This window comes from Girardinichthys multiradiatus, chromosome 4, assembly GCF_021462225.1.
Source record: "Girardinichthys multiradiatus isolate DD_20200921_A chromosome 4, DD_fGirMul_XY1, whole genome shotgun sequence".
NCBI lineage: Eukaryota > Metazoa > Chordata > Actinopteri > Cyprinodontiformes > Goodeidae > Girardinichthys > Girardinichthys multiradiatus.
This window is the reverse complement of record NC_061797.1, coordinates 2,984,833-3,005,341: the sequence shown is the minus strand read 5'-3', so window position 1 is coordinate 3,005,341 and position 20,509 is coordinate 2,984,833. Positions and strand designations below refer to the sequence as shown.

The 20,509-nt window shown below is 39.1% G+C and overlaps 1 protein-coding gene across 2 annotated transcripts; it reads right to left on the bottom strand.

Moving 5' to 3' along the window:
- Positions 1 to 1,278: 1,278 nt before the first annotated feature.
- Positions 1,279 to 20,278, bottom strand: mtch2 (mitochondrial carrier homolog 2). Of its 2 annotated transcripts, XM_047363870.1 has the most exons (13): positions 20,138 to 20,278; positions 15,639 to 15,723; positions 12,575 to 12,681; positions 12,421 to 12,447; positions 11,583 to 11,639; positions 10,626 to 10,683; positions 10,472 to 10,523; positions 10,326 to 10,385; positions 8,570 to 8,663; positions 5,648 to 5,695; positions 5,495 to 5,562; positions 5,347 to 5,422; positions 1,279 to 1,973 (listed from the first exon to the last, which is right to left on the bottom strand). In XM_047363870.1, the coding sequence occupies exons 1-13, from the start codon at positions 20,222 to 20,224 to the stop codon at positions 1,887 to 1,889; spliced, it is 906 nt and encodes a 301-aa protein (XP_047219826.1). In that variant the 5' UTR covers positions 20,225 to 20,278; the 3' UTR covers positions 1,279 to 1,886. The 2 variants fall into 2 exon arrangements, with proteins under 2 accessions (XP_047219826.1, XP_047219827.1); XM_047363871.1 differs by lacking the exon at positions 20,138 to 20,278 and having other exon boundaries at positions 11,583 to 11,662; positions 15,639 to 15,674.
- Between the last annotated feature and the right edge of the window lie 231 nt (positions 20,279 to 20,509).

Below are 20,509 nucleotides of genomic sequence, written 5' to 3'. Positions count from 1 at the left end.
ATGCTAATTTTGTGAGATAGGAATTTTGGGTTTTCATGAGCTGTATGCCAAAATCATCCGTATTAAGACAATAAAAGACCTGAAATATTTCAGTTAGTGTGCAATGAATCTAAAATATATGAATGTTAAATTTTCATCATGACATTATGGAAAATAATGAACTTTATCACAATATGCTAATATTTTGAGAAGGACCTGTATGTGAAAATATAGAAAATGTTATATTATCCATAGGTGCCTAGACTTTTAAGTTACGGGGGCAGGTGTTTATTGGCAAGGCTGATTCTTAGGTTGCCGAGATTTGCATCCCCCTATTTTCATCCTGAAAAATTATCATGCTTCACTTAGAGAATGATTTTCATGTAATGTAAAAGCACCACAAGTTGCACCAAAGTAAACATTAGGACAAAACTGCATTATCTAACAGCACCATAGAAAAGCATGTTTAACCCCTCTAGATGGTTGTTCATCACCACCCACAAAGTTCATTATATAGTGGTCAGATAGGCAGACAATGCAGTCTCTGCACCTCTAGTGTTATCTTCCTGTGTTCCCACTCTAATAATCTGTCTGAAGTTCTTTATACAGAATCTGACAGAACTGTTTGTTACTGAACATTAAAGTGTACACCTCCAGTACTCAGTGTTCCCTGTTCAGAACATTTCTTCTACTTCAGGGTTCTTAGAAGCCTCATAAGCACACATTATCTAACAAGTAGACCACTTGTTTTTTTTTTTGGCCTCCAAATGTAACATTTTACGCAATCGACTCCAGTTGTTACAACTTTATTTTGAATGTAGTTATTGTATGTGCTATTGCTTATGTGTCTTATTCTAAATGTCTCTGTTGCTGCTGAAACACCAATTTCCCACAGGGGATTAATAAATTACCCATTCTATTACACTCCATTACAAATTTTCTGTATCCACCACATCATGCATGTTTGGACTCTGGGAGATCAGAACACAAAGAAAACTGCCACATGCAGAGGCAGAAACAGACATTCCTACCGAGGTGGTTACTGTGCTTACTGCTACACCACAATGTACTCCCACAGAATCCAAGATGAAAATATTTGAGAATGAATACTTTTTCAGGCCTCCAAATATCACCTCAAGCCATGTTCCACAAAAAGAACTAGATGGTTTGAGGTTTCTACTCAACTCATTAGGTTCTGTTGACAGCACAAGACCTTCATAGTTGGCTAAGGAAAACCTTAGGGTGAAATGTATTTTCCTATATTCTTATTCCTCACACAAACCACCTGTATAAAACAGACAAGGTCAAAAAAGGTTTTTATTTGAATCAATCAGAAGTTTAAACAAGCACCTAACTCCAAAATTCAGTGAACTTAAGCTCAGCTCAGCTCTCCTTTCCAATCCAATCACAGAGATGTTTCCTGTTTTTATAAACATTACAAACCCAGGCCCCAGAGAGCTCAGCAGAACTTCATCATTCATATGTGGATTACTACACATTACTACATGCAGACTGATAGGGTGACCAAACAGCCACTCCCCTTAATGTTAATGAGGTCATCAACAGATCATCTGTAGAAAACAGAATAAAGGGGGCATTTACTTGATGGACTGCAAAGTTACAAGTCCTTTTGTCCATGCAGGACCTAAACAGAACTTCTGATCCATCTCATTTTCAACCCCCACAGTTTATATTTCTGTTGTTTAACAGATGCCAAAAGGAACTGGTCATATTACTTCGGGTGATGACAGACTGTTAAAGCAAAAGTCCACAATAAACCAGTGCATACAAAAGAAGATGAAGCACCAACAGTTGGGCCTCCTTATTAGACAATGTTTTTGTTTCTTTTTTAAAGTTTGTTTTATTTTATTATTACAACTATATCAAGCTGAGTTTTCTTCAGGTTTTCAAAAAAATCTCTTCTGGTCAAAGGCGTACTTCTTTCCAGCTGGAAGCTTCCGGAAAAACAAGCTATTTCCTCTGCTCATGTTACCCTGAAAGAGAGGGGAAAGTGATGATTCGGCCTCATCAGCTTCTAAGCAAAGAATAAACGAAACAAAAACAAACGAGGACATGCTTCGTGTCTTTTGACAGAAGGCCTTTGAGGAACAGCAAACACCACGGTGGAGATATATTAAAGATTTTCTGTGCTTTAACTACATGTGAAAGGTACACGATTGAATGCCTGATTAGCAGCACACTTGACAGTTAAAACACACACATTGCCAAAAACCCTGGAACACTGTGAAATTGGGGTTAAAGTAGAGTGCAATAATCTGAATATAACATACAATGGGGAGAACAAGTATTTGATACACTGACATGTGTGTAAACCTCGTGAAGAACTACAAGAAACATCTGATATCTGTAACTGCAAACAAAGGTTTCTGTACCAAATATAAAGTTTTGTTTATGAATCAGATGTCATGCAATAAATGCAAATTAATTACTTAAAAATCACACAATGTGACTTTGTGGATTTTGCTTTAGATTCCGTTACTCACAGTTGAAGAGAACTTATGATAAAAATGAAAGACTTCGCCATGCTTTGCAAGTAAGGAGAACCTGCAGAATCAGCAGTGTATCAAATACTTGTTCTCCCCACTGTTACTACTTACAAACGCCAAGTAAAATGTTAAAAAGAAAACTGGTACATAAAAACATGTGAATATTTGTTGTAAAGTACACATTTAAAAATTTGGAAACAGTGATGTTGATAAATATCTTACTCATACAAGAACAACTCAAAAGAATAAAAAAGGATATTTTAAACAGTAATAATCAGGCTTCTGAAAAGTGTGTTCTATTCTATTCACTCAATACTGGGTCTGGGCTCCTTTTTCATGAATTACTACATCGATGCAGTGTGGCATGAAGATGATCAGCCTGTGGTTCTGGTGAACTGTTCAGAAAACCCAGGTTGTTTTGATAGTTGCCTTTAGGTCATCCGATGTCCCTCTTCTTCCTCCTGACAATAGCTTCTCTATGGGGTTCTGGTCCAGCCAGTTTGCTGGTTAATCAAGCACAGTAACACCATGGTCATTGAACCATTGAAGTTCTGCTGGAAAATGAAAATCAGCACCGGAAGTGTTCAAAATCTCCTGGTAGATGGCTGCGTTGCCTGTGGACTTCAGAAAACCCACTGGACCAGTACTAACAGATGACATGGCACCATTGTTGAAACTTCACACTTGACTTCCATCACTGTGGATTCTGTTCCTCCCGACTCCTCCTCCAGACTCTGGGGACTCTTGATTTCCAAGGAGTTTACCAGAATTACAAACTACTTTCAACTGAAAATACATGAGGCCACAGTTCAGGGGCCTATTGTACGAAGCGCACAAGAACCTTACGGCTCAACATGTTACCCACAACCCGGCATGTAAAAAATAAAAGTTGTGTGGAAGTGTGCGTAAATCCACGCAAATTTTTTATCCGCCGTGAAAATGCGCGGAAGCCACACAAACTTTTTCAATCGACAATAATAAACTACAGAGAACTAAAACTCAGCTAAATCCACTGACATATGAGTTGATTCAGCTTTATTTCATTCATGGAGCGTCAAACGTGATCGTTTTTTTTTGTTGAGTTTGAGCTGTTATGGTTTAAACCTGAGCAATCAAACTGAATCACATTTAGTTTCATACAATAACGTAACACACATCAGAAAATAATGGAAACAACTACAGTGGGATGTCACCTATAGATGTTAATGCTCATTGGTCTGTGTGCTGAGGAGCATAAAATACACCGGAACTTCTCAGAGGGAGCTGAGTGACAGGTCGGGCATTTAACAGTCATCCCTGAGCCGGGCCATGCCAGCCAAATGGGTCGGCCTCATCCGTATGCTGCTCTGATAAATAACGCTCCCCTAAACTGTGGCTCTCATTTGCACCGAGGAGCCGATTTCTGAATGTAATCAGAACTACGGACTGGACCTATACTGCAGTAAGGGCAGCTCTAAGTGATTATGCTTTTGTGAATAGAAAGCATTTTCATTCAATATAAGTGCGACCTATTTATGATGCGCAAATGTGTCTCACTAATACGATGGTACATTGGCCTCCTCAGCTCATGATTCCTTTATACTATAAAAATAATTATAATTAATCTAATAATAGTTGTGTTGGAAACAAACTTCTATGCAAGATGGCTGGCTTCTAGGTAATTATCTAGTTTTTATGTGGCCTCCTGAATGGTTGTAAAGATTTAGAGTACTTCAAATAGTGTGTGCAGTGACAGGTTTACGCACGGTTTCGTACGTCTTTCTTTTTTGTGCGCCACACGTTCTCCCTACCTGCCACGCATGCAAAGGAGCCCCAACCAAGTATTGAGTGCATAGAAATGAAAATACTTTTCAGAAGCCTGACATTTCTTTTTAAAGTATAACTTTTTTATTGATCTTATTTAATATTCTTATTTTCTGAGACACTAAATGTTGTTTTCATCTGTAAGCCATAATCATCAGAACTACAGAAATAAAGGTTTCAGGTATTTTGTCCTATATGTAATGAATATAAATACATGACTTTCACTTTCTGAAATGAGGGTCAAATATACTGAACTTTTTCAAGATATTAAAAGTTTTTGAGCTGTACTTGTATAGCACTACTTAAACATGTCCACATCATATTCAGTTATTGAAAATCCATCTTGGTCCAAATTCAGTATAAACGAATCCGATTAATTCCAATACAATCCAAATATGTAAGAGCCAAGATCAGGAGATGAAGAACTTTGGATTTTGGTTGACCAACTCAAATACAATACAGGATTGTATCAGACTGTAACACCTTTGGGTTTTCTTTGTTCTAGTTTTACGATTTTATGCAGATGTTACATTTTGGGCAGGATCGAGTTATGAACTGCATATTTTTTATGAGACAACAAGCCAGAGGGCAAAATCATCACTGATTGCCGACACTATCCTCAACCATGTCACGATAATCATCAGTAACAGATGCATCAAAGGTAATCTCACCAAAACAGGATTTTGATTGAAAAACTAAAATAAAACAAACATCTGTAGTACAGTGTGTTTTCCATGCTGGATACAATAATGACGAGCAAACACCACAAGGAAGGCCAGCTGCTGGACCATTAAGGAGAGAATAGCTCACCAGAAACTGCTTAAAAAGCTTCGCCTCATATGATCCGTTTTGTCTAACTATATTAGAACCATGATGTGAAAGAACTGACCACATAACTAAAGCAAACATTAAAAGCTGCCACACAGGCTAAGCACTTTCAAACTGTTACTTGACTGCCTACCAACAGAGATGTTCTAACGTTACTATTAACCAATGTTAATCTGAACTTCCTGCGTTATCTTGTTGTCACAGAGGAACACGTTTTGTGTGTACTTACCTCACTGCTAAGGTGCCTCCAGCAGTCCACCCAGGTTGGATATATAGATGCGTAGGGAGGCAGGCCTCCAGCAAGCCTGACAGAACAACAGAAATAAGTTTGTTGGATCTGATCTGAGATATTTCAGCAGAGAGGTTGCCAAACTCACCCGCAGTTATTGACAGCAATGAGGTTAGACACCAAACCAAATGGGTATGTGACCATGCTGGCAAAGAACTGGAAGAAAGGCCCAAGGAGGAACACATTTAGAGAACATTCTGCACATCCTAAAGAATATTCTGCAGATGTTTGTCAGACTCACCCCTGTCACCGCCTGGGAGCAGTTCCTAATCTCTCCTGTGTGACTCATCTGAGAAGAAAAAGAAGAATCGCCCTCATCAACTCCATGCCCCTCCAAATGGGGGTAAATGTAATCATAAAGATCAACGCAATGTTAAGGCAAGTAAAAGGGTTCCTCCTCCACACAGATCATTGCTGGAAGTTCAACATCATCATTAAATGAGAAACACAAACTATGTTTTTTAATAAGTGACTGGGAGTTTTTTTCTTCCTTTTTTTAACATCTCTGAGGGCAACAACCCTTTTTTCAAATCTATTATAAGGTTACGAAAAGTGGGCAGTGTGTTAGGGTCGACGAAATAACTTTATTTTCAGTGTTTTTTTGCACTACATTTGTTTTGTTGTTGCGCTTTATGTTGAAGGTCATGGTCTTCGGCCAAAGTGTTCCACACTTCCTATTCTCTAGCTTTACTAGTCCGCCATGCCTCAACATAATATCTCCTGTACTGAAAGTTTATTGCTGTGGTCGACTCTAAAATGAATGATGGTCCTGTCCATTTAGCTGCCAAGTCACATTAGGAACAACGGCAGAAGTTGTTGTAAAGCGTTGTTCATTTTAATTTGTAGGACTTGTTCATTTGTTTGTGATAGTGCCAAGGTTGGCAGTAGCTTGCATTCATTAACTGACCTGATGTTTGATTGGTCGTTAGGACACCGATTGTGACTTGTTTCCTCCTTATTTTGCATTTCTCTAGTTTTTACAGTGTTTTGTGAAGACAGGGATTCACATTAAGGAAATATTGCAGAAAGGGAGCATTACCACACATGGCAGAATATTCCCAATCACTTCCCGCCACTGTTGTGCAAACATGAGATGTAACTAACATAGATGCTCTCATTTGAGCTCAGGTAAAAAGGTGGCAAATGTGGACATGGACACTTCACTCTCCCTGTGAAGTGCATCCTCTGTTGAACTTTCTATGTCGGGTTTGCTAGAGTCTGGTGGAAACTCCAGGACTGCGCTGCAGTGATGCAGATCTCCATGACTGTAGTGATGATGGTTTGTGCAGAACTCAACAGTACAGTCATCAGGGAAAAGGGAGATGAGCACATAACTTTGACAGACTCTGTATATTAGGTCACATTAGGTGAAAATGTTTTCTTCCTGATGTTTTGTTCAGTTTTAAAAGCCGCTAGAAAGTTTATAGAACCGGATCTGGCCTCATTGACCGCCATGTAGTTACTGAAGTCTGAACCATACATTTTATGATGTATTCACAGATTAAGTATCTGATGTTTCAATATAGAAGGACAGATTGAAAAGTCAGACCCACTTCTGTAAATTGGTTCAACTGAAACTAAAACCCAACAGTCTTATTTCATGTTACATACCTGCAGCTATAAATAATCCACCATCTTATCCAAGAAGAGTATGAAGTTCACAAAGTGATAATAAGGTCATTTTATGTCAGTCTCTTGAACAAACATAGGAGGTGCTTTACGATTGGAACAATCTTCTTTATATTATGGAAATGCCATTTGTTTGCCTTTATATTAATGTACTCCGCTATGATTATTTTATCTACAATGACTTTCACTAACACAACCTTGAGGTCTGTTTAGTTATCCAAGGATTTGTCAGAGCCAGAAAATGCAAAACAGAGGGTTTTGACATCTATTCAGGGTAATGTCAATGGAGTGTTAAAAAAGTCTGTATACTTCAATGTTTCTCTAACTGTGGGAAGGCTGTTCAGTTCAAATCACGCTGCTTTAAGAAGGCCTTTCAGTGGCCTGCTTAAACTGGCTTCGCTTATCCCATTAAAGTAAATGCCACATTCCTCAGAGAGTTTGGTCCATATTGACATGATAGTATCACACAGATGCTGCAGATTTGTCGGCTGCACATTCATGATGCTAATCTCCCGTTCCACCACATCCCAAAGGTGCTCTATTGGATTGAGATCTGGTGACTGTGGAGGCCATATGGTGAACCCAATGTCATGTTCAAGAAACCAGTCTGAGATGATTTGTGCTTTATGACATGGAACGTTATCCTGCTGGAAGTAACCATCAGAAGATGGATACACTGTGGTCATAAAGGGATGGACATGGTCAGCAACAATACTCTGGTAGGCTGTGGCGTTGACATGATGCTCAATTTGTACTAAGGGGCCCAAAGTGTGCCAAGAAAATATCCCCCACACCTTTACACCACCACCACCAGCCTGAACCATTGATGGATCCATGCTTTCATGTTATTGACACCAAATTCTGACCCTACCGTCCGAATGTCTCAGCAGAAATCGAGACTCATCAGACCAGGCAACGTTTTTCCAATCTGTTGTCCAATTTTGGTGAGCCTGTGTGAATTGTAGCCTCAGTTTCCTGTTCTTAGCAGACAGGAGCGGCACCCGGTGTGGTCTTCTGCTGCTGTAGCCCATCTGCCTCAAGGTTCGACATGTTGTGCGTTCAGAAAGGCTCTTCTGCATGCCTTGGTTGTAATGAGTGGTTATTTGAGTTGACTTTCAATCAGCTCGAACCAGTCTGGCCATTCTCCTCTGACCTCTGGCATCAACAAGGCATTTGCGCCCACAGAACTGCCGCTCACTGAATATTTTCTTTTTTTTAGACCATTCTCTGTAAACCCTAGAGATGGTAGTACGTGAAAATCCCAGATCAGCAGTTTCTGAAATACTTAGACCAGCCCGTCTGGCACCAACAACCATGCCACGTTCAAAGTCACTTAAATCTCCTTTCTTCCCCATTTTGATGCTCGGTTTGAACTGCAGCAGATCGTCTTGACCATGTCTACATGCCTAAATGCATTGAGTTGCTGCCATGTGATTGGCTGATTAGAAATTTGCGTTAATGAGCAGTTGGACAGGTGGACGTAATAAAGTGACCAGTGAGTGTAAGTCTTCATGCATCTACAGAGCCTACATACCGTGTCATCGATGGCATATGTGTTGATGACATGAGCCAGAAGGTTACACATCCACAAAGAAAGAATGTCAGCGAGCAGGCGAGGAATCAAACCACTGAGGACAAAAAAAAGAAAATACTTATAACTGAAATGATATTTAAAGAAACTAAAAAGTGTGTTAATACTTTTAAAAATGCAACAAGCCTTAAACAGAACCAGAAAACTAAATCTCATCAAATCTGCTCAACTACACAAATTATCTGAAAGAGGGCTATAACAGTACACACACACACACACACACACACACACACACACACACACACACACACACACACTTCTAAAGTCACAGTCCAGTATGATTTTGGTTGGTTCCAATCAAAAGATCTTATAAAAAGTGACCACTATAAAACCGACAAAAGATCAGATTTTTTTATTTTTTATAATAAGGCATAAATGAGTTCAGTCATTGACTGGATGGACAACACCACCACATGGTCGTTTAGGAACTTTTTAAAGAAGACATTGTGCAGACACTGAAGAATAAAAAGAGTTAAAATCACTTTGAGTTGATGTATAACCCTAGTTCATTTTGGACTGGTTGAATGCTGCTGGTAGTTAGATTTGGACTTTAGATACATTTTTCTTCCAGTACCAGTGATGTTTGGAAATGTGAAAGCTGACATAAAGTTCAGGTTTGGTCCACCTTTCTTTCTCCGCTGTAGCTGCATAGAGAAACCTTCAGGTTTCCAAACAGTGGAGTTCAGTGATAGCTGGGAGTTCTCTGGGAGTCTGTTTTGTTTTGGCGTGCGCTACAGAACATTTCATTGTTCACTTAGTTCCGCAAATAAACCTTCTGCATGTTTTCACATATAAAACAACGCTGCATTTGTTTGAAGTATGTGTGTACCAAAGCGACAGGGTTGCACCGTATATTTTTAGTACGAACGCATGTACCCTTACACATATAATCCGTACTGGACAAATGTCAGATTATTTACTGAGAACAGCAGCAACAGTTACGTTTTCTGCCTCACTCTAACTGATTTAGCCCAGTGGTTCCCAACCTCTGTTACCGAGATCTGCCTTTCTTCCGACCACTGTGATGTTTGCACGCACGCACGCACACACACACATAGTAAACATAGGCGGTGCACTAACAACAAAAAGCTTTGTCTTAACTGTAATATAAGACTGTTTTAAAGTCACCCTGTGTTTTTAGGGGCGGTCACGAAACTAACATTTTAACGCGATACCAATACGTAGATAAACACTTTTTTAAAGACACAGGGTTCTTTCAATATTTTCATTGCATTAATTAGGAATAGTTTTTACAGTGTAGACAAATATCATTTCTATAGTGTGGATCTTGTCCACGCAAACATATTCAGCAGAAGTCCTGTTCTGTTTGGGTTTCTGGTCATTTTCATTATATTTTCCTTGGAAATCAAGTATAGTCAGCCAGGTAGGTTGCAATGGGTTCTGTCTAGTTCCTGCTACCCTTCTAGCTTCAGTATGGGTTCATCATTTCTTAATGTTTACTGGCATTATTCACATTATTAGCCTCATTAGCCACCAATTCATCTACGACTAAACAGAAGATGACCCCCCCCCCCATTTGGGAATCAGTGGTCTAGTCCACCAGATCATTTAGTTCCAATGTGTCACTATGTGTTTAAGACCAGACAAAGTAAGATGCAATGAATAAAATGAGATGTTAGACCTGTACATCGAAGATCGGACAAATATCAGGGGGTTCACGAAACAATGTAGAACTTACGCAAAGAAGCCCAAAACACCTTCTTCTCTGTAGACTGTGACAATGGAATCAAACAGTCCACTAAAAACAGAAGAAAATACTACAATATAATCTTTACAGCTCTTTTTATCATGACTGTTTCCTAATTTAAAAAAACGGGACATTACCTGTATTTTGTTTCTCTTCCAATGAACTGAACCATACATCTCAAAGTAATCACTGCAACAAAATTCCAAGTAAGATATACATAACATGCAGACAAGTCCTACAACACAAATCCTACCAGAGTTCAGGCACTTCTAGCAGAGATCCTTGACATACCATGGAACGGATGTGTGATGATGGTGGCACAAGAACGGGCAACCATCTCTTTGGTAGTCTGGACAATCCAGAAAAAGAACAACATTACAAATGTAGATGTTGATGTGGTAATTATTTCATCCAGTTAAGTCTGAAACTTCTGATATGTCTAACCTTGCAACAAAAGCATCACTTTTCAGACTGTAATGTATACTCAAACATCAGTTTTTTTACCATCTAATTTCATTCTGCTTTGCAGAAAAACTAAAGCTCTTTCTAAATCACACAGAACCTTTGCCTTTTTTCATTTTGAAAAGAAGCCAAAGTTGCTTTCTGATTGTCTCAGTTTCCATTAAGATGCTAACTTTAACCGTGTTTGTTAAAGCAAGAACAACTCATTAAAAGTTAAACCACTTTATTTGACACTGTGGAAGCATTTGACCTGGCAAAACATTAAAAACTATCTCTGAGCTTCTGAGTGTTGGAGTGACCTTAGTAAACAGTAAGTTTAGAAAGTCAACAGCTCATTGTAGATCTGATCAACCAAGCCACTGTCTCAGTTGTTCCTTAGTGAGGTTGCTATAACAAAACCCAACAGGCACCATCAACAAAAGATCGACCCAAAGAGTATGAGGTATGAAGAGTTTGTGGTGTGCTCTTTAATTGCCTGGTGATAAATGAGTGAACAGACACAACTGCTGCTGGTCTGTGGTTCATGTAAATGTAATGACGCATTTCCAAACATCAGTGAAAAGGTGAAATTTGTGAACGTGACATTATACTGCTAGAGGACATGGAGTGAGGTGGAGACTGTTGAGTTCTGTCACCTAAGCCAGTTAGTTGCCCCTCAGTCAGTGGCTTAATTAGATCCTGATTTTATGGAACTTAATCAACATAGCAAATAATTGACTGGTATATTGATAATAATACCCTGAACCTGGTGGGTAAATAACGTCAATAGAACTATCCAGGCCTTACCTCGTTAACAACATGTTGGAGAGAGCTCTCAGCTGCTTTCTGCTGGCCACCCAGTACCTCCACATCAGAGACAAAAACAACTAAGCATCATTATTATGGTTCAGTTTGAGATTAGGCATATTCTATAGCTGCTTCTCTTCTAGATCTACTTCCACTGTAAACCTGGGCGTGTCTGTGATATCATGATAATGTTATGCTATTGCTCTCTAATAATTCAACTATGTTAGAATAGTTTTAGATTTTTCATTAAAGTTTAGTTTTGTTTCCTTGCAACTTTTCTTTTTCCTATTGAGTTCGTTTTAATTAGTCTTGAGAGTTGGTTTGCTAGTTTTTATGAGTTATTATTTATTATCATTTACTGAGATTTAGTACTAGTTATAGTTTATTCTTACTTTGGTAAATTTTTATCTGCAGGATTCTCAAAAGGTCAGTTTTGTATTAATAAAATGATGTATATATGTATTAATTAATAAAGACTCACAACATACTGTTTTTGAAAAAAAGTCCACAAGAAAGCAGCCTTAAGTGCAAAATGTGTTTAATACTGCAGCTGCTGAAAATAGTCCATAGACTAATGTCACACGTGAACATGATAATATTAATATAATACTACGCATTATAATGTAATACAGTTCTAGTTACTCATATTTTCCCTTTTAATTACTATTTTCATTTATTTCAGTTAATGAAAATGCTTTTTCCAACTTCAGTTTTCATTTTTTCATTCATTTTAGTTAAATATAACAACCCTGATATTGAAGGTTCAATTTATCAGTCTTTGGTTATTTTCCAGCTAATCTGATTAACACTTTGCTGCTGAGAGCAGGACAAGTCTTACCTGAGGTGTGCCCTTTTCCTGACATTTCTGTAAGAACATAAAATATCATAATCCAAAGGCCAAGTGATTTCACAGCCTCTCCCACAAACAAACAAAAATAATACTTTGAATGCCATTACCCCATTACTCAACTTTTTAATGTGTTCAGGCCTACCTGCAGAACCTTGCTGTGCACAACTGTGCCGATAGCTCCAGCACAGAGCCTTGGACCGAGTCCTTTGTAGAGACCAGCTTTTCCATCAATTTTAATGATGTGTTTTGCTGCATCATAAAGAAAATGACATTTAACAGGTACGGAAACCTTAAGGTGAAAAACGTGACTACAGCGGGGCTATTTAAAACATCTGGATTGAATGATAACTGTAATAAAAAAAATGGTGGAAAATCTCACTTCTAATTATTTGATTTGGCTATAGCTCTGCTGGGTTTAGTCCATTAGTCCTGTATTTAGGGAAGCGATTACAGGAACATCTCAGTAAACTGGAAGAAGCCTGCCAATGAGTCTCGTATGTCAGATTAAAGTATCTTGAAAATAAAAACCTTTAAGCAAGTATTAAATATACCTTTCATTAAGCTCACATTTTTGTATTAAGATGTATTAGTTAATACAGAATGTAATTCTGTATTAATGTGTATGATTTTTTATTGGTCTGATGTAATATTCTAATCTAAGAAATCAAATGTCATGTTTTCATTACCTGGAAGTGGTAAATCGTCATTAACAGAAATAAAAGCTTGAAAACATCATTCTGGGTAATTAATTTTAACTTTATAGGATTCTTTTTAAATAAAATTGATTCTATTAAAAATAAAATCTTTGACATACTCCCAAAGATGATTACTTCATCCTCAGTAAGTGAGATGACATTGGAAATAACTGCAGAACCTGATTTGTGTTTGGACTGTTTTGATCCTGTGGAGCTTCCTGAGTTATCAGAAATATTAGCTTCATCTAAACCTTCAACTTGTATGTTAGACCCAATCCCAACCAAATCATTTAAGGAAGTGTTCCCTCTGATTACCAGCCCCATTTTAGATATAATTAATCTATCTTTAGTAAATGGATATGTACCATAAGCTTTTAAGTTAGCTGTAATTAAACCTTTACTTAAGAAACTTTCGCTTGATCAAGATGACGTGAAAAATTACAGACCAATATCCAATCTTCTATTCTTATCTAACATTCTTGAGAAAATAGTTGCTAATCAAATGTGTGAACATTTATACAGCAATGACCTGTTTGAAGAGTTTCAGTCAGGTTTCAGAGCTCATCATAGCACTGAAACAGCTCTGCTGAAAGTCACTAATGATATTCTTATGGCCTCAGATAATGGACTTGTGTCTGTTCTGGTTCTGTTAGATCTCAGTGCTGCGTTTGATCCAGTTGATCACAATATTCTCTTAGAAAGGCTGGAATATGCTGTAGGGATCAGGGGAACAGCGCTAGGCTGGTTTAAATCTTATTTGTCTGACAGATTCCAGTTTGTTCATGTAAATGATAAATCATCTTTAAACTCCAGGGTTAATTGTGGAGTACCACAGGGTTCAGTACTTGGACCAATTCTCTTTACTATATATATGCTTCCAATAGGTCAAATTATCAGGCAGCATGGGATAAATTTTCACTGTTACGCTGATGATACTCAGCTTTACTTATCCATAAATCCTGATAAACCCAATCAGTTAAATAGACTACAAGCATATCTTGAAGATATAAAAACTTGGATGGCTTTAAATGTTTTGCTTCTAAATTCAGACAAGACAGAAGTTGTCGTCTTTGGACCGGAGTCTTTAAAAAGAAACTGCTTAGTCAATCACTTAACCTGGATGGCATTAAATTGACCTCCGGTAATAAAGTAAAAAACCTTGGTGTTATTTTTGACCAGGACATGTCATTTAAATCCCATATTAAACAGGTTTTTAGGATTTCCTTCTTTCTCCTCCAGAACATTGCCAAAACTAGAAATATCCTATCCAGGAGTGACGCTGCAAAACTAGTCCATGCATTTGTTACTTCAAGGCTGGACTATTGTAATTCTTTACTATCAGGATGTCCACAAAATGCAGTTCAGCTGATTCAAAATGCTGCAGCAAGAGTTTTGAAGAAAATTAAAAAGAGAGATCACATTTTTCCTATTTTAGCTTCCCTTCATTGGCTCTCATTTAAATCCAGAATAGAATTTAAAATTCTCCTCCTCACATATAAAGCCCTTAATGATCTAATTAATTGGAATGTATGAACCTGACTTGAAATCTGTATGATTCAGTTGAATTGACTTTGTAAAGTGCCTTGAGATGAAATGTTATATAATTGGTGCTATATAAATAAAACTGAATTGAATTAATTTATATAATGTTTTTCAATTAGTGCTGGAGTTACTAAAATAAATGCAGAAAGATGACAAAATCATATGAAGATTCAGTGCAGATGAAAAATAGAAATCTCTGCATATAGAGGAATATGACTATCAGTTGGTTGTGACCTATTAGCTCCAAGGCTGCTTGAAACATACATGTAATACGCTGATATCATCAGAAAAAAGTCTGCCTCTGCTCATTACCAGGGTAAAAAAAGCCCTTCTGTTAGGAAGTATGATGCTCCAACCACCAGATTCAAAAGTGGGCTTTTTTGCCATCTTGATTTTGTAAACAACTGAATAAATGAACATAAAATGTGTCTGTAAAACTGAAAAACCAATCACTAATTGGCTGGGACTAAACAGTGATGTTCTAATAATGCCCTCCGTGGACGCTGTAGGGAAGTGTGTTTGTCTGTTCTAATTAGGATACAGTGTGCGAAGCTTTACGTGTTATCAGTGCATCTTATGTTTGGGCTTGTCAAATGGTGAAAGAACTCACCCTATATACAGTGCCTTGCAAAAGTAATGACACCTCTTAAACATTTGCACATTATAGCCACAAACTTTAATGTATCTTATTTGAATGATATATGATACACAAACATAGAGTAGTGCATAATTTTAATAGTCTCAACTGGATTAAGGTCTACAGACTGACTGGGACATTCTAATGCTTAGATATGTATTTGACCAGGTCTGTATGTTTAGCGTCACGCCAACTCCACGTTGCATATAGACAGTCTTCTGTCTCACATTTTTAGATCCATTTGTAATAAGCAACACCATTTAACATGCTGAGACACATTCTAATAAGTGTAATGAAGGTGAGCAGACTGTTATTTGCAGGGTTGGGCTTACCATAAGCAAACAAGCCAGGCAGCTGTTGGACCTGCCTGCCAAAAAGGTTCTTGCCCACAGTGGGAGTCAGCGGCTCATGTCCAACCTGTTGACAGAAAAATGGACAGTGATAACCTTTTTTTGGAGCTTTCCTGTAACCTGCTGCAATTTTAGTCCCAGCAACACACTTCCTGCTGTTAGATTTATAACCTGTTGACATATTGCTTCAATATTATGTTCACGCCATTAATACACAAGAATATGCTTTTGCTGTGTTTTTGTCATTTAAAACATTTTTGTAAAGCGCAAGAGATTTAGTTAAATTTTCTATTTATTTTGGCAGCTCAATTAGCTACAACTACAGGTCCTTCTCAAAAAATTAGCATATTGTGATAAAGTTAATTATTTTCCATAATGTAATGATGAAAATTTAACATTCATATATTTTAGATTCATTGCACACTAACTGAAATATTTCAGGTATGTTATTGTCTTAATACAGATGATTGTGGCATACAGCTCATGAAAACCCAAAATTCCTATCTCACAAAATTAGCATATTTCATCCGACCAATAAAAGAAAAGTGTTTTTAATACAAAAAACGTCAACCTTCAAATAATCATGTACAGTTATGCACTCAATACTTGGTCGGGAATCCTTTGGCAGAAATGACTGCTTCAATGCGGCGTGGCATGGAGGCAATCAGCCTGTGGCACTGCTGAGGTCTTATGGAGGCCCAGGATGCTTCGATAGCGGCCTTTAGCTCATCCAGAGTGTTGGGTCTTGAGTCTCTCAACGTTCTCTTCACAATATCCCACAGATTCTCTATGGGGTTCAGGTCAGGAGAGTTGGCAGGCCAATTGAGCACAGTGATACCATGGTCAGTAAACCATTTACCAGTGGTTTTGGCACTGTGAGCAGGTGGCAGGTCGTGCTGAAAAAATGAAATCTTCATCTCCATAAAGCTTTTCAGCAGATGGAAGCATGATGTGCTCCACAATCTCCTGATAGCTAGCTGCATTGACCCTGCCCTTGATAAAACACAGTGGACCAACACCAGCAGCTGACACGGCACCCCAGACCATCACTGACCGTGGGTACTTGACTTCTGGCATTTTGGCATTTCCTTCTCCCCAGTCTTCCTCCAGACTCTGGCACCTTGATTTCCGAATGACATGCAGAATTTGCTTTCATCCGAAAAAAGTACTTTGGACCACTGAGCAACAGTCCAGTGCTGCTTCTCTGTAGCCCAGGTCAGGCGCTTCTGCCGCTGTTTCTGGTTCAAAAGTGGCTTGACCTGGGGAATGCGGCACCTGTAGCCCATTTCCTGCACACGCCTGTGCACGGTGGCTCTGGATGTTTCTACTCCAGACTCAGTCCACTGCTTCCGCAGGCTCCCCAAGGTCTGGAATCGGGGACAAAACATTTTACTGAAATGTGAAGGTCTGTTAATACGGATGATTTTGGCATACAGCTCATGAAAACCCAAAATTCCTATCTCACAAAATTAGCATATCATTAAAAGGGTCTCTAAACGAGCTATGAACCTAATCATCTGAATCAACGAGTTAACTCTAAACACCTGCAAAAGATTCCTGAGGCCTTTAAAACTCCCAGCCTGGTTCATCACTCAAAACCCCAATCATGGGTAAGACTGCCGACCTGACTGCTGTCCAGAAGGCCACTATTGACACCCTCAAGCAAGAGGGTAAGACACAGAAAGAAATTTCTGAACGAATAGGCTGTTCCCAGAGTGTTGTATCAAGGCACCTCAGTGGGAAGTCTGTGGGAAGGAAAAAGTGTGGCAGAAAACGCTGCACAACGAGAAGAGGTGACCGGACCCTGAGGAAGATTTTGGAGAAGGGCCGATTCCAGACCTTGGGGGACCTGCGGACGCAGTGGACTGAGTCTGGAGTAGAAACATCCAGAGCCACCGTGCACAGGCGTGTGCAGGAAATGGGCTACAGGTGCCGCATTCCCCAGACCTGGGCTACAGAGAAGCAGCACTGGACTGTTGCTCAGTGGTCCAAAGTACTTTTTTCGGATGAAAGCAAATTCTGCATGTCATTCGGAAATCAAGGTGCCAGAGTCTGGAGGAAGACTGGGGAGAAGGAAATGCCAAAATGCCAGACGTCCAGTGTCAAGTACCCACAGTCAGTGATGGTCTGGGGTGCCGTGTCAGCTGCTGGTGTTGGTCCACTGTGTTTTATCAAGGGCAGGGTCAATGCAGCTAGCTATCAGGAGATTTTGGAGCACTTCATGCTTCCATCTGCTGAAAAGCTTTATGGAGATGAAGATTTCATTTTTCAGCACGACCTGGCACCTGCTCACAGTGCCAAAACCACTGGTAAATGGTTTACTGACCATGGTATCACTGTGCTCAATTGGCCTGCCAACTCTCCTGACCTGAACCCCATACAGAATCTGTGGGATATTGTGAAGAGAACGTTGAGAGACTCAAGACCCAACACTCTGGATGAGCTAAAGGCCGCTATCGAAGCATCCTGGGCCTCCATAAGACCTCAGCAGTGCCACAGGCTGATTGCCTCCATGCCACGCCGCATTGAAGCAGTCATTTCTGCAAAAGGATTCCCGACCAAGTATTGAGGGCATAACTGTACATGATTATTTGAAGGTTGACGTTTTTTATATTAAAAACACTTTTCTTTTATTGGTCGGATGAAATATGCTAATTTTGTGAGATAGGAATTTTGGGTTTTCATGAGCTGTATGCCAAAATCATCCGTATTAAGACAATAAAAGACCTAAAATATTTCAGTTAGTGTGCAATGAATCTAAAATATATTAATGTTAAATTTTCATCATGACATTATGGAAAATAATGAACTTTATCACAATATGCTAATATTTTGAGAAGGACCCGTATAGTAAACACACAGGTTTCTCTCAGGGTTATTATAAAACTGTAACACACCATCTTTGCTGGCTGTACCGCCACTAATATTGAAGAGTTGTCATCTGGAAAAAGGACCAGTATTGCCAGTTTGGGCAGGTTTCCGCCCAGTTAGGCCTCTTTTGAACACAGGCTGGAAGCTAAAATTTGGACTGCTTTTCACAACATCGGGTGGATATTTAGAAAGAATTAATGGGATTTTACATCAAAGTAGTTGTCGCCGTGTGGCAGAAAAGTAAAACTTCACATTTCAGTAAAATGTTTTGTCCCTGCACTCATATCATTGGTTCAATGACTTTAAAATACTGAGAATCTGTGGAAGTTGACATCATCGGTGATAGTCATTGGTTATTCAAGTGTCACTGTGAAATGATGTTGGGCAATTACAATTGTAAACGACCCAAATGGGGTTAAGCGTTCGACTAAGCTACACTGTGGTGTGTTGGCCTGCAGACCTTTACTGTTAAACTTTAACATGATGTTGAGAGACAGCATCATGTTGAAGGGGGAAAATACACACAATATACACAAAGGAATGGGAGGCTGGTCTGGAGCTAAAATCGTGGATTGCCCCAGTCCCAGAGGATGAGTAGAAAACTTGCTGCATGTATTGTAATACAGAAATCCGAGCACAACTTCAATATTTAAAAGAACATGGTGCCACATAAAGACTCCTGTTTTTGCACTGAGTGAGGACCATTTTTCATATTTCACCATCAAAGTGAAGACCGTTTGTTGTAAAGTGAGCACATTTTCATGGTCCTGACTTGCTATTTTGCTAGGGGTTAGGTTTAGGACTAAAGTATGAATTGAGTTTAGGTTAGGCTTAGGTATGTACTGGTAATGGTTAGGGTGAGGCCATAGAAATGGTTGAAAATGAATCTAAGTCTATGAGAGTCAATGCAAGGTCCTCAACATATAGTACCTGGAGAGAGAGAGGGCTAGGACAGCAAAGCATCTTTGTGTGTTGGTGATCTGGTTGCCTGATAGCATACCATCTATAACTTTTTCTCTTTGTTTTGTGTGCTTATGACGTGCTCTTTATTATGCATGTAATGGTTATTCGCTTTAACGTGAGATTTGGGCTGTTTTTTATTGAGATGGGCGGGTTTTACTGGGCAGGAACTGGCAACCCTGAACAGGACAGCCAGAGGAAAACACACGGCTGACAGGTTAGCTGAGCGGCTCACCTAGTTTATCTCCTGGTGTACAGTAACCTAGTGCCCGAAGGTTTGTTAAAAAATACGCGGTCGTATTTACATTTGACCTATCTGGACCCGGATGTTGACCCACCGTCTCACCCAGAACGGAAAAGAAGCGGATCACGGTGTTTGACAACAGAAGGTCACACGGACATCAGATGAACAGTGCTGAAGCTTTTCTATCATGTTGCCTTAAAGAAACACTGACAACATTTCATTGAAAAGTTATGAGTCTTGTTAAACACGATACACCCAATTTTTAACGTGAGAAGTAATATTAAATTGCGTTATTTTCCAGTGGAGCCAGTTACTCTCCACACGACCAAACACCAGAGTCTAGTATATTTCCAAAGGCCACGTTAGACCACCAACTGGACTCGTAAATAAGACGCGGCCCACTTACCTGGATGAGGACTTTAATGTACATCAGAGGGTGAGAAAGGACGGTGAGCCCTGATCCCAGCAGGATCTGTCCGCATGTATCCGCCATTTCTGGAGAGTCAGGACTTCTTACTTTTGGCACTTCTTCTTTTCTATAATGGCGTATCGCAAACAGCTTGTAGGTGCATACCGCCACCTACTGTACATAAGTGTCTAACGCACACATCTTCCACCACTTAAATTCTGCTTTACAGTTTTGTGTTATGTAGAAATATGAAAAATGAATTCTTATTAAATGGGTTTTCTCCTTGTTCTCTCCAGTTTCCAATATTTCTTCTAAACTCCATGTTGGTCCTGCTTCTCTTACTGTTTTTCCCCAATCTTTGTCTTTCAG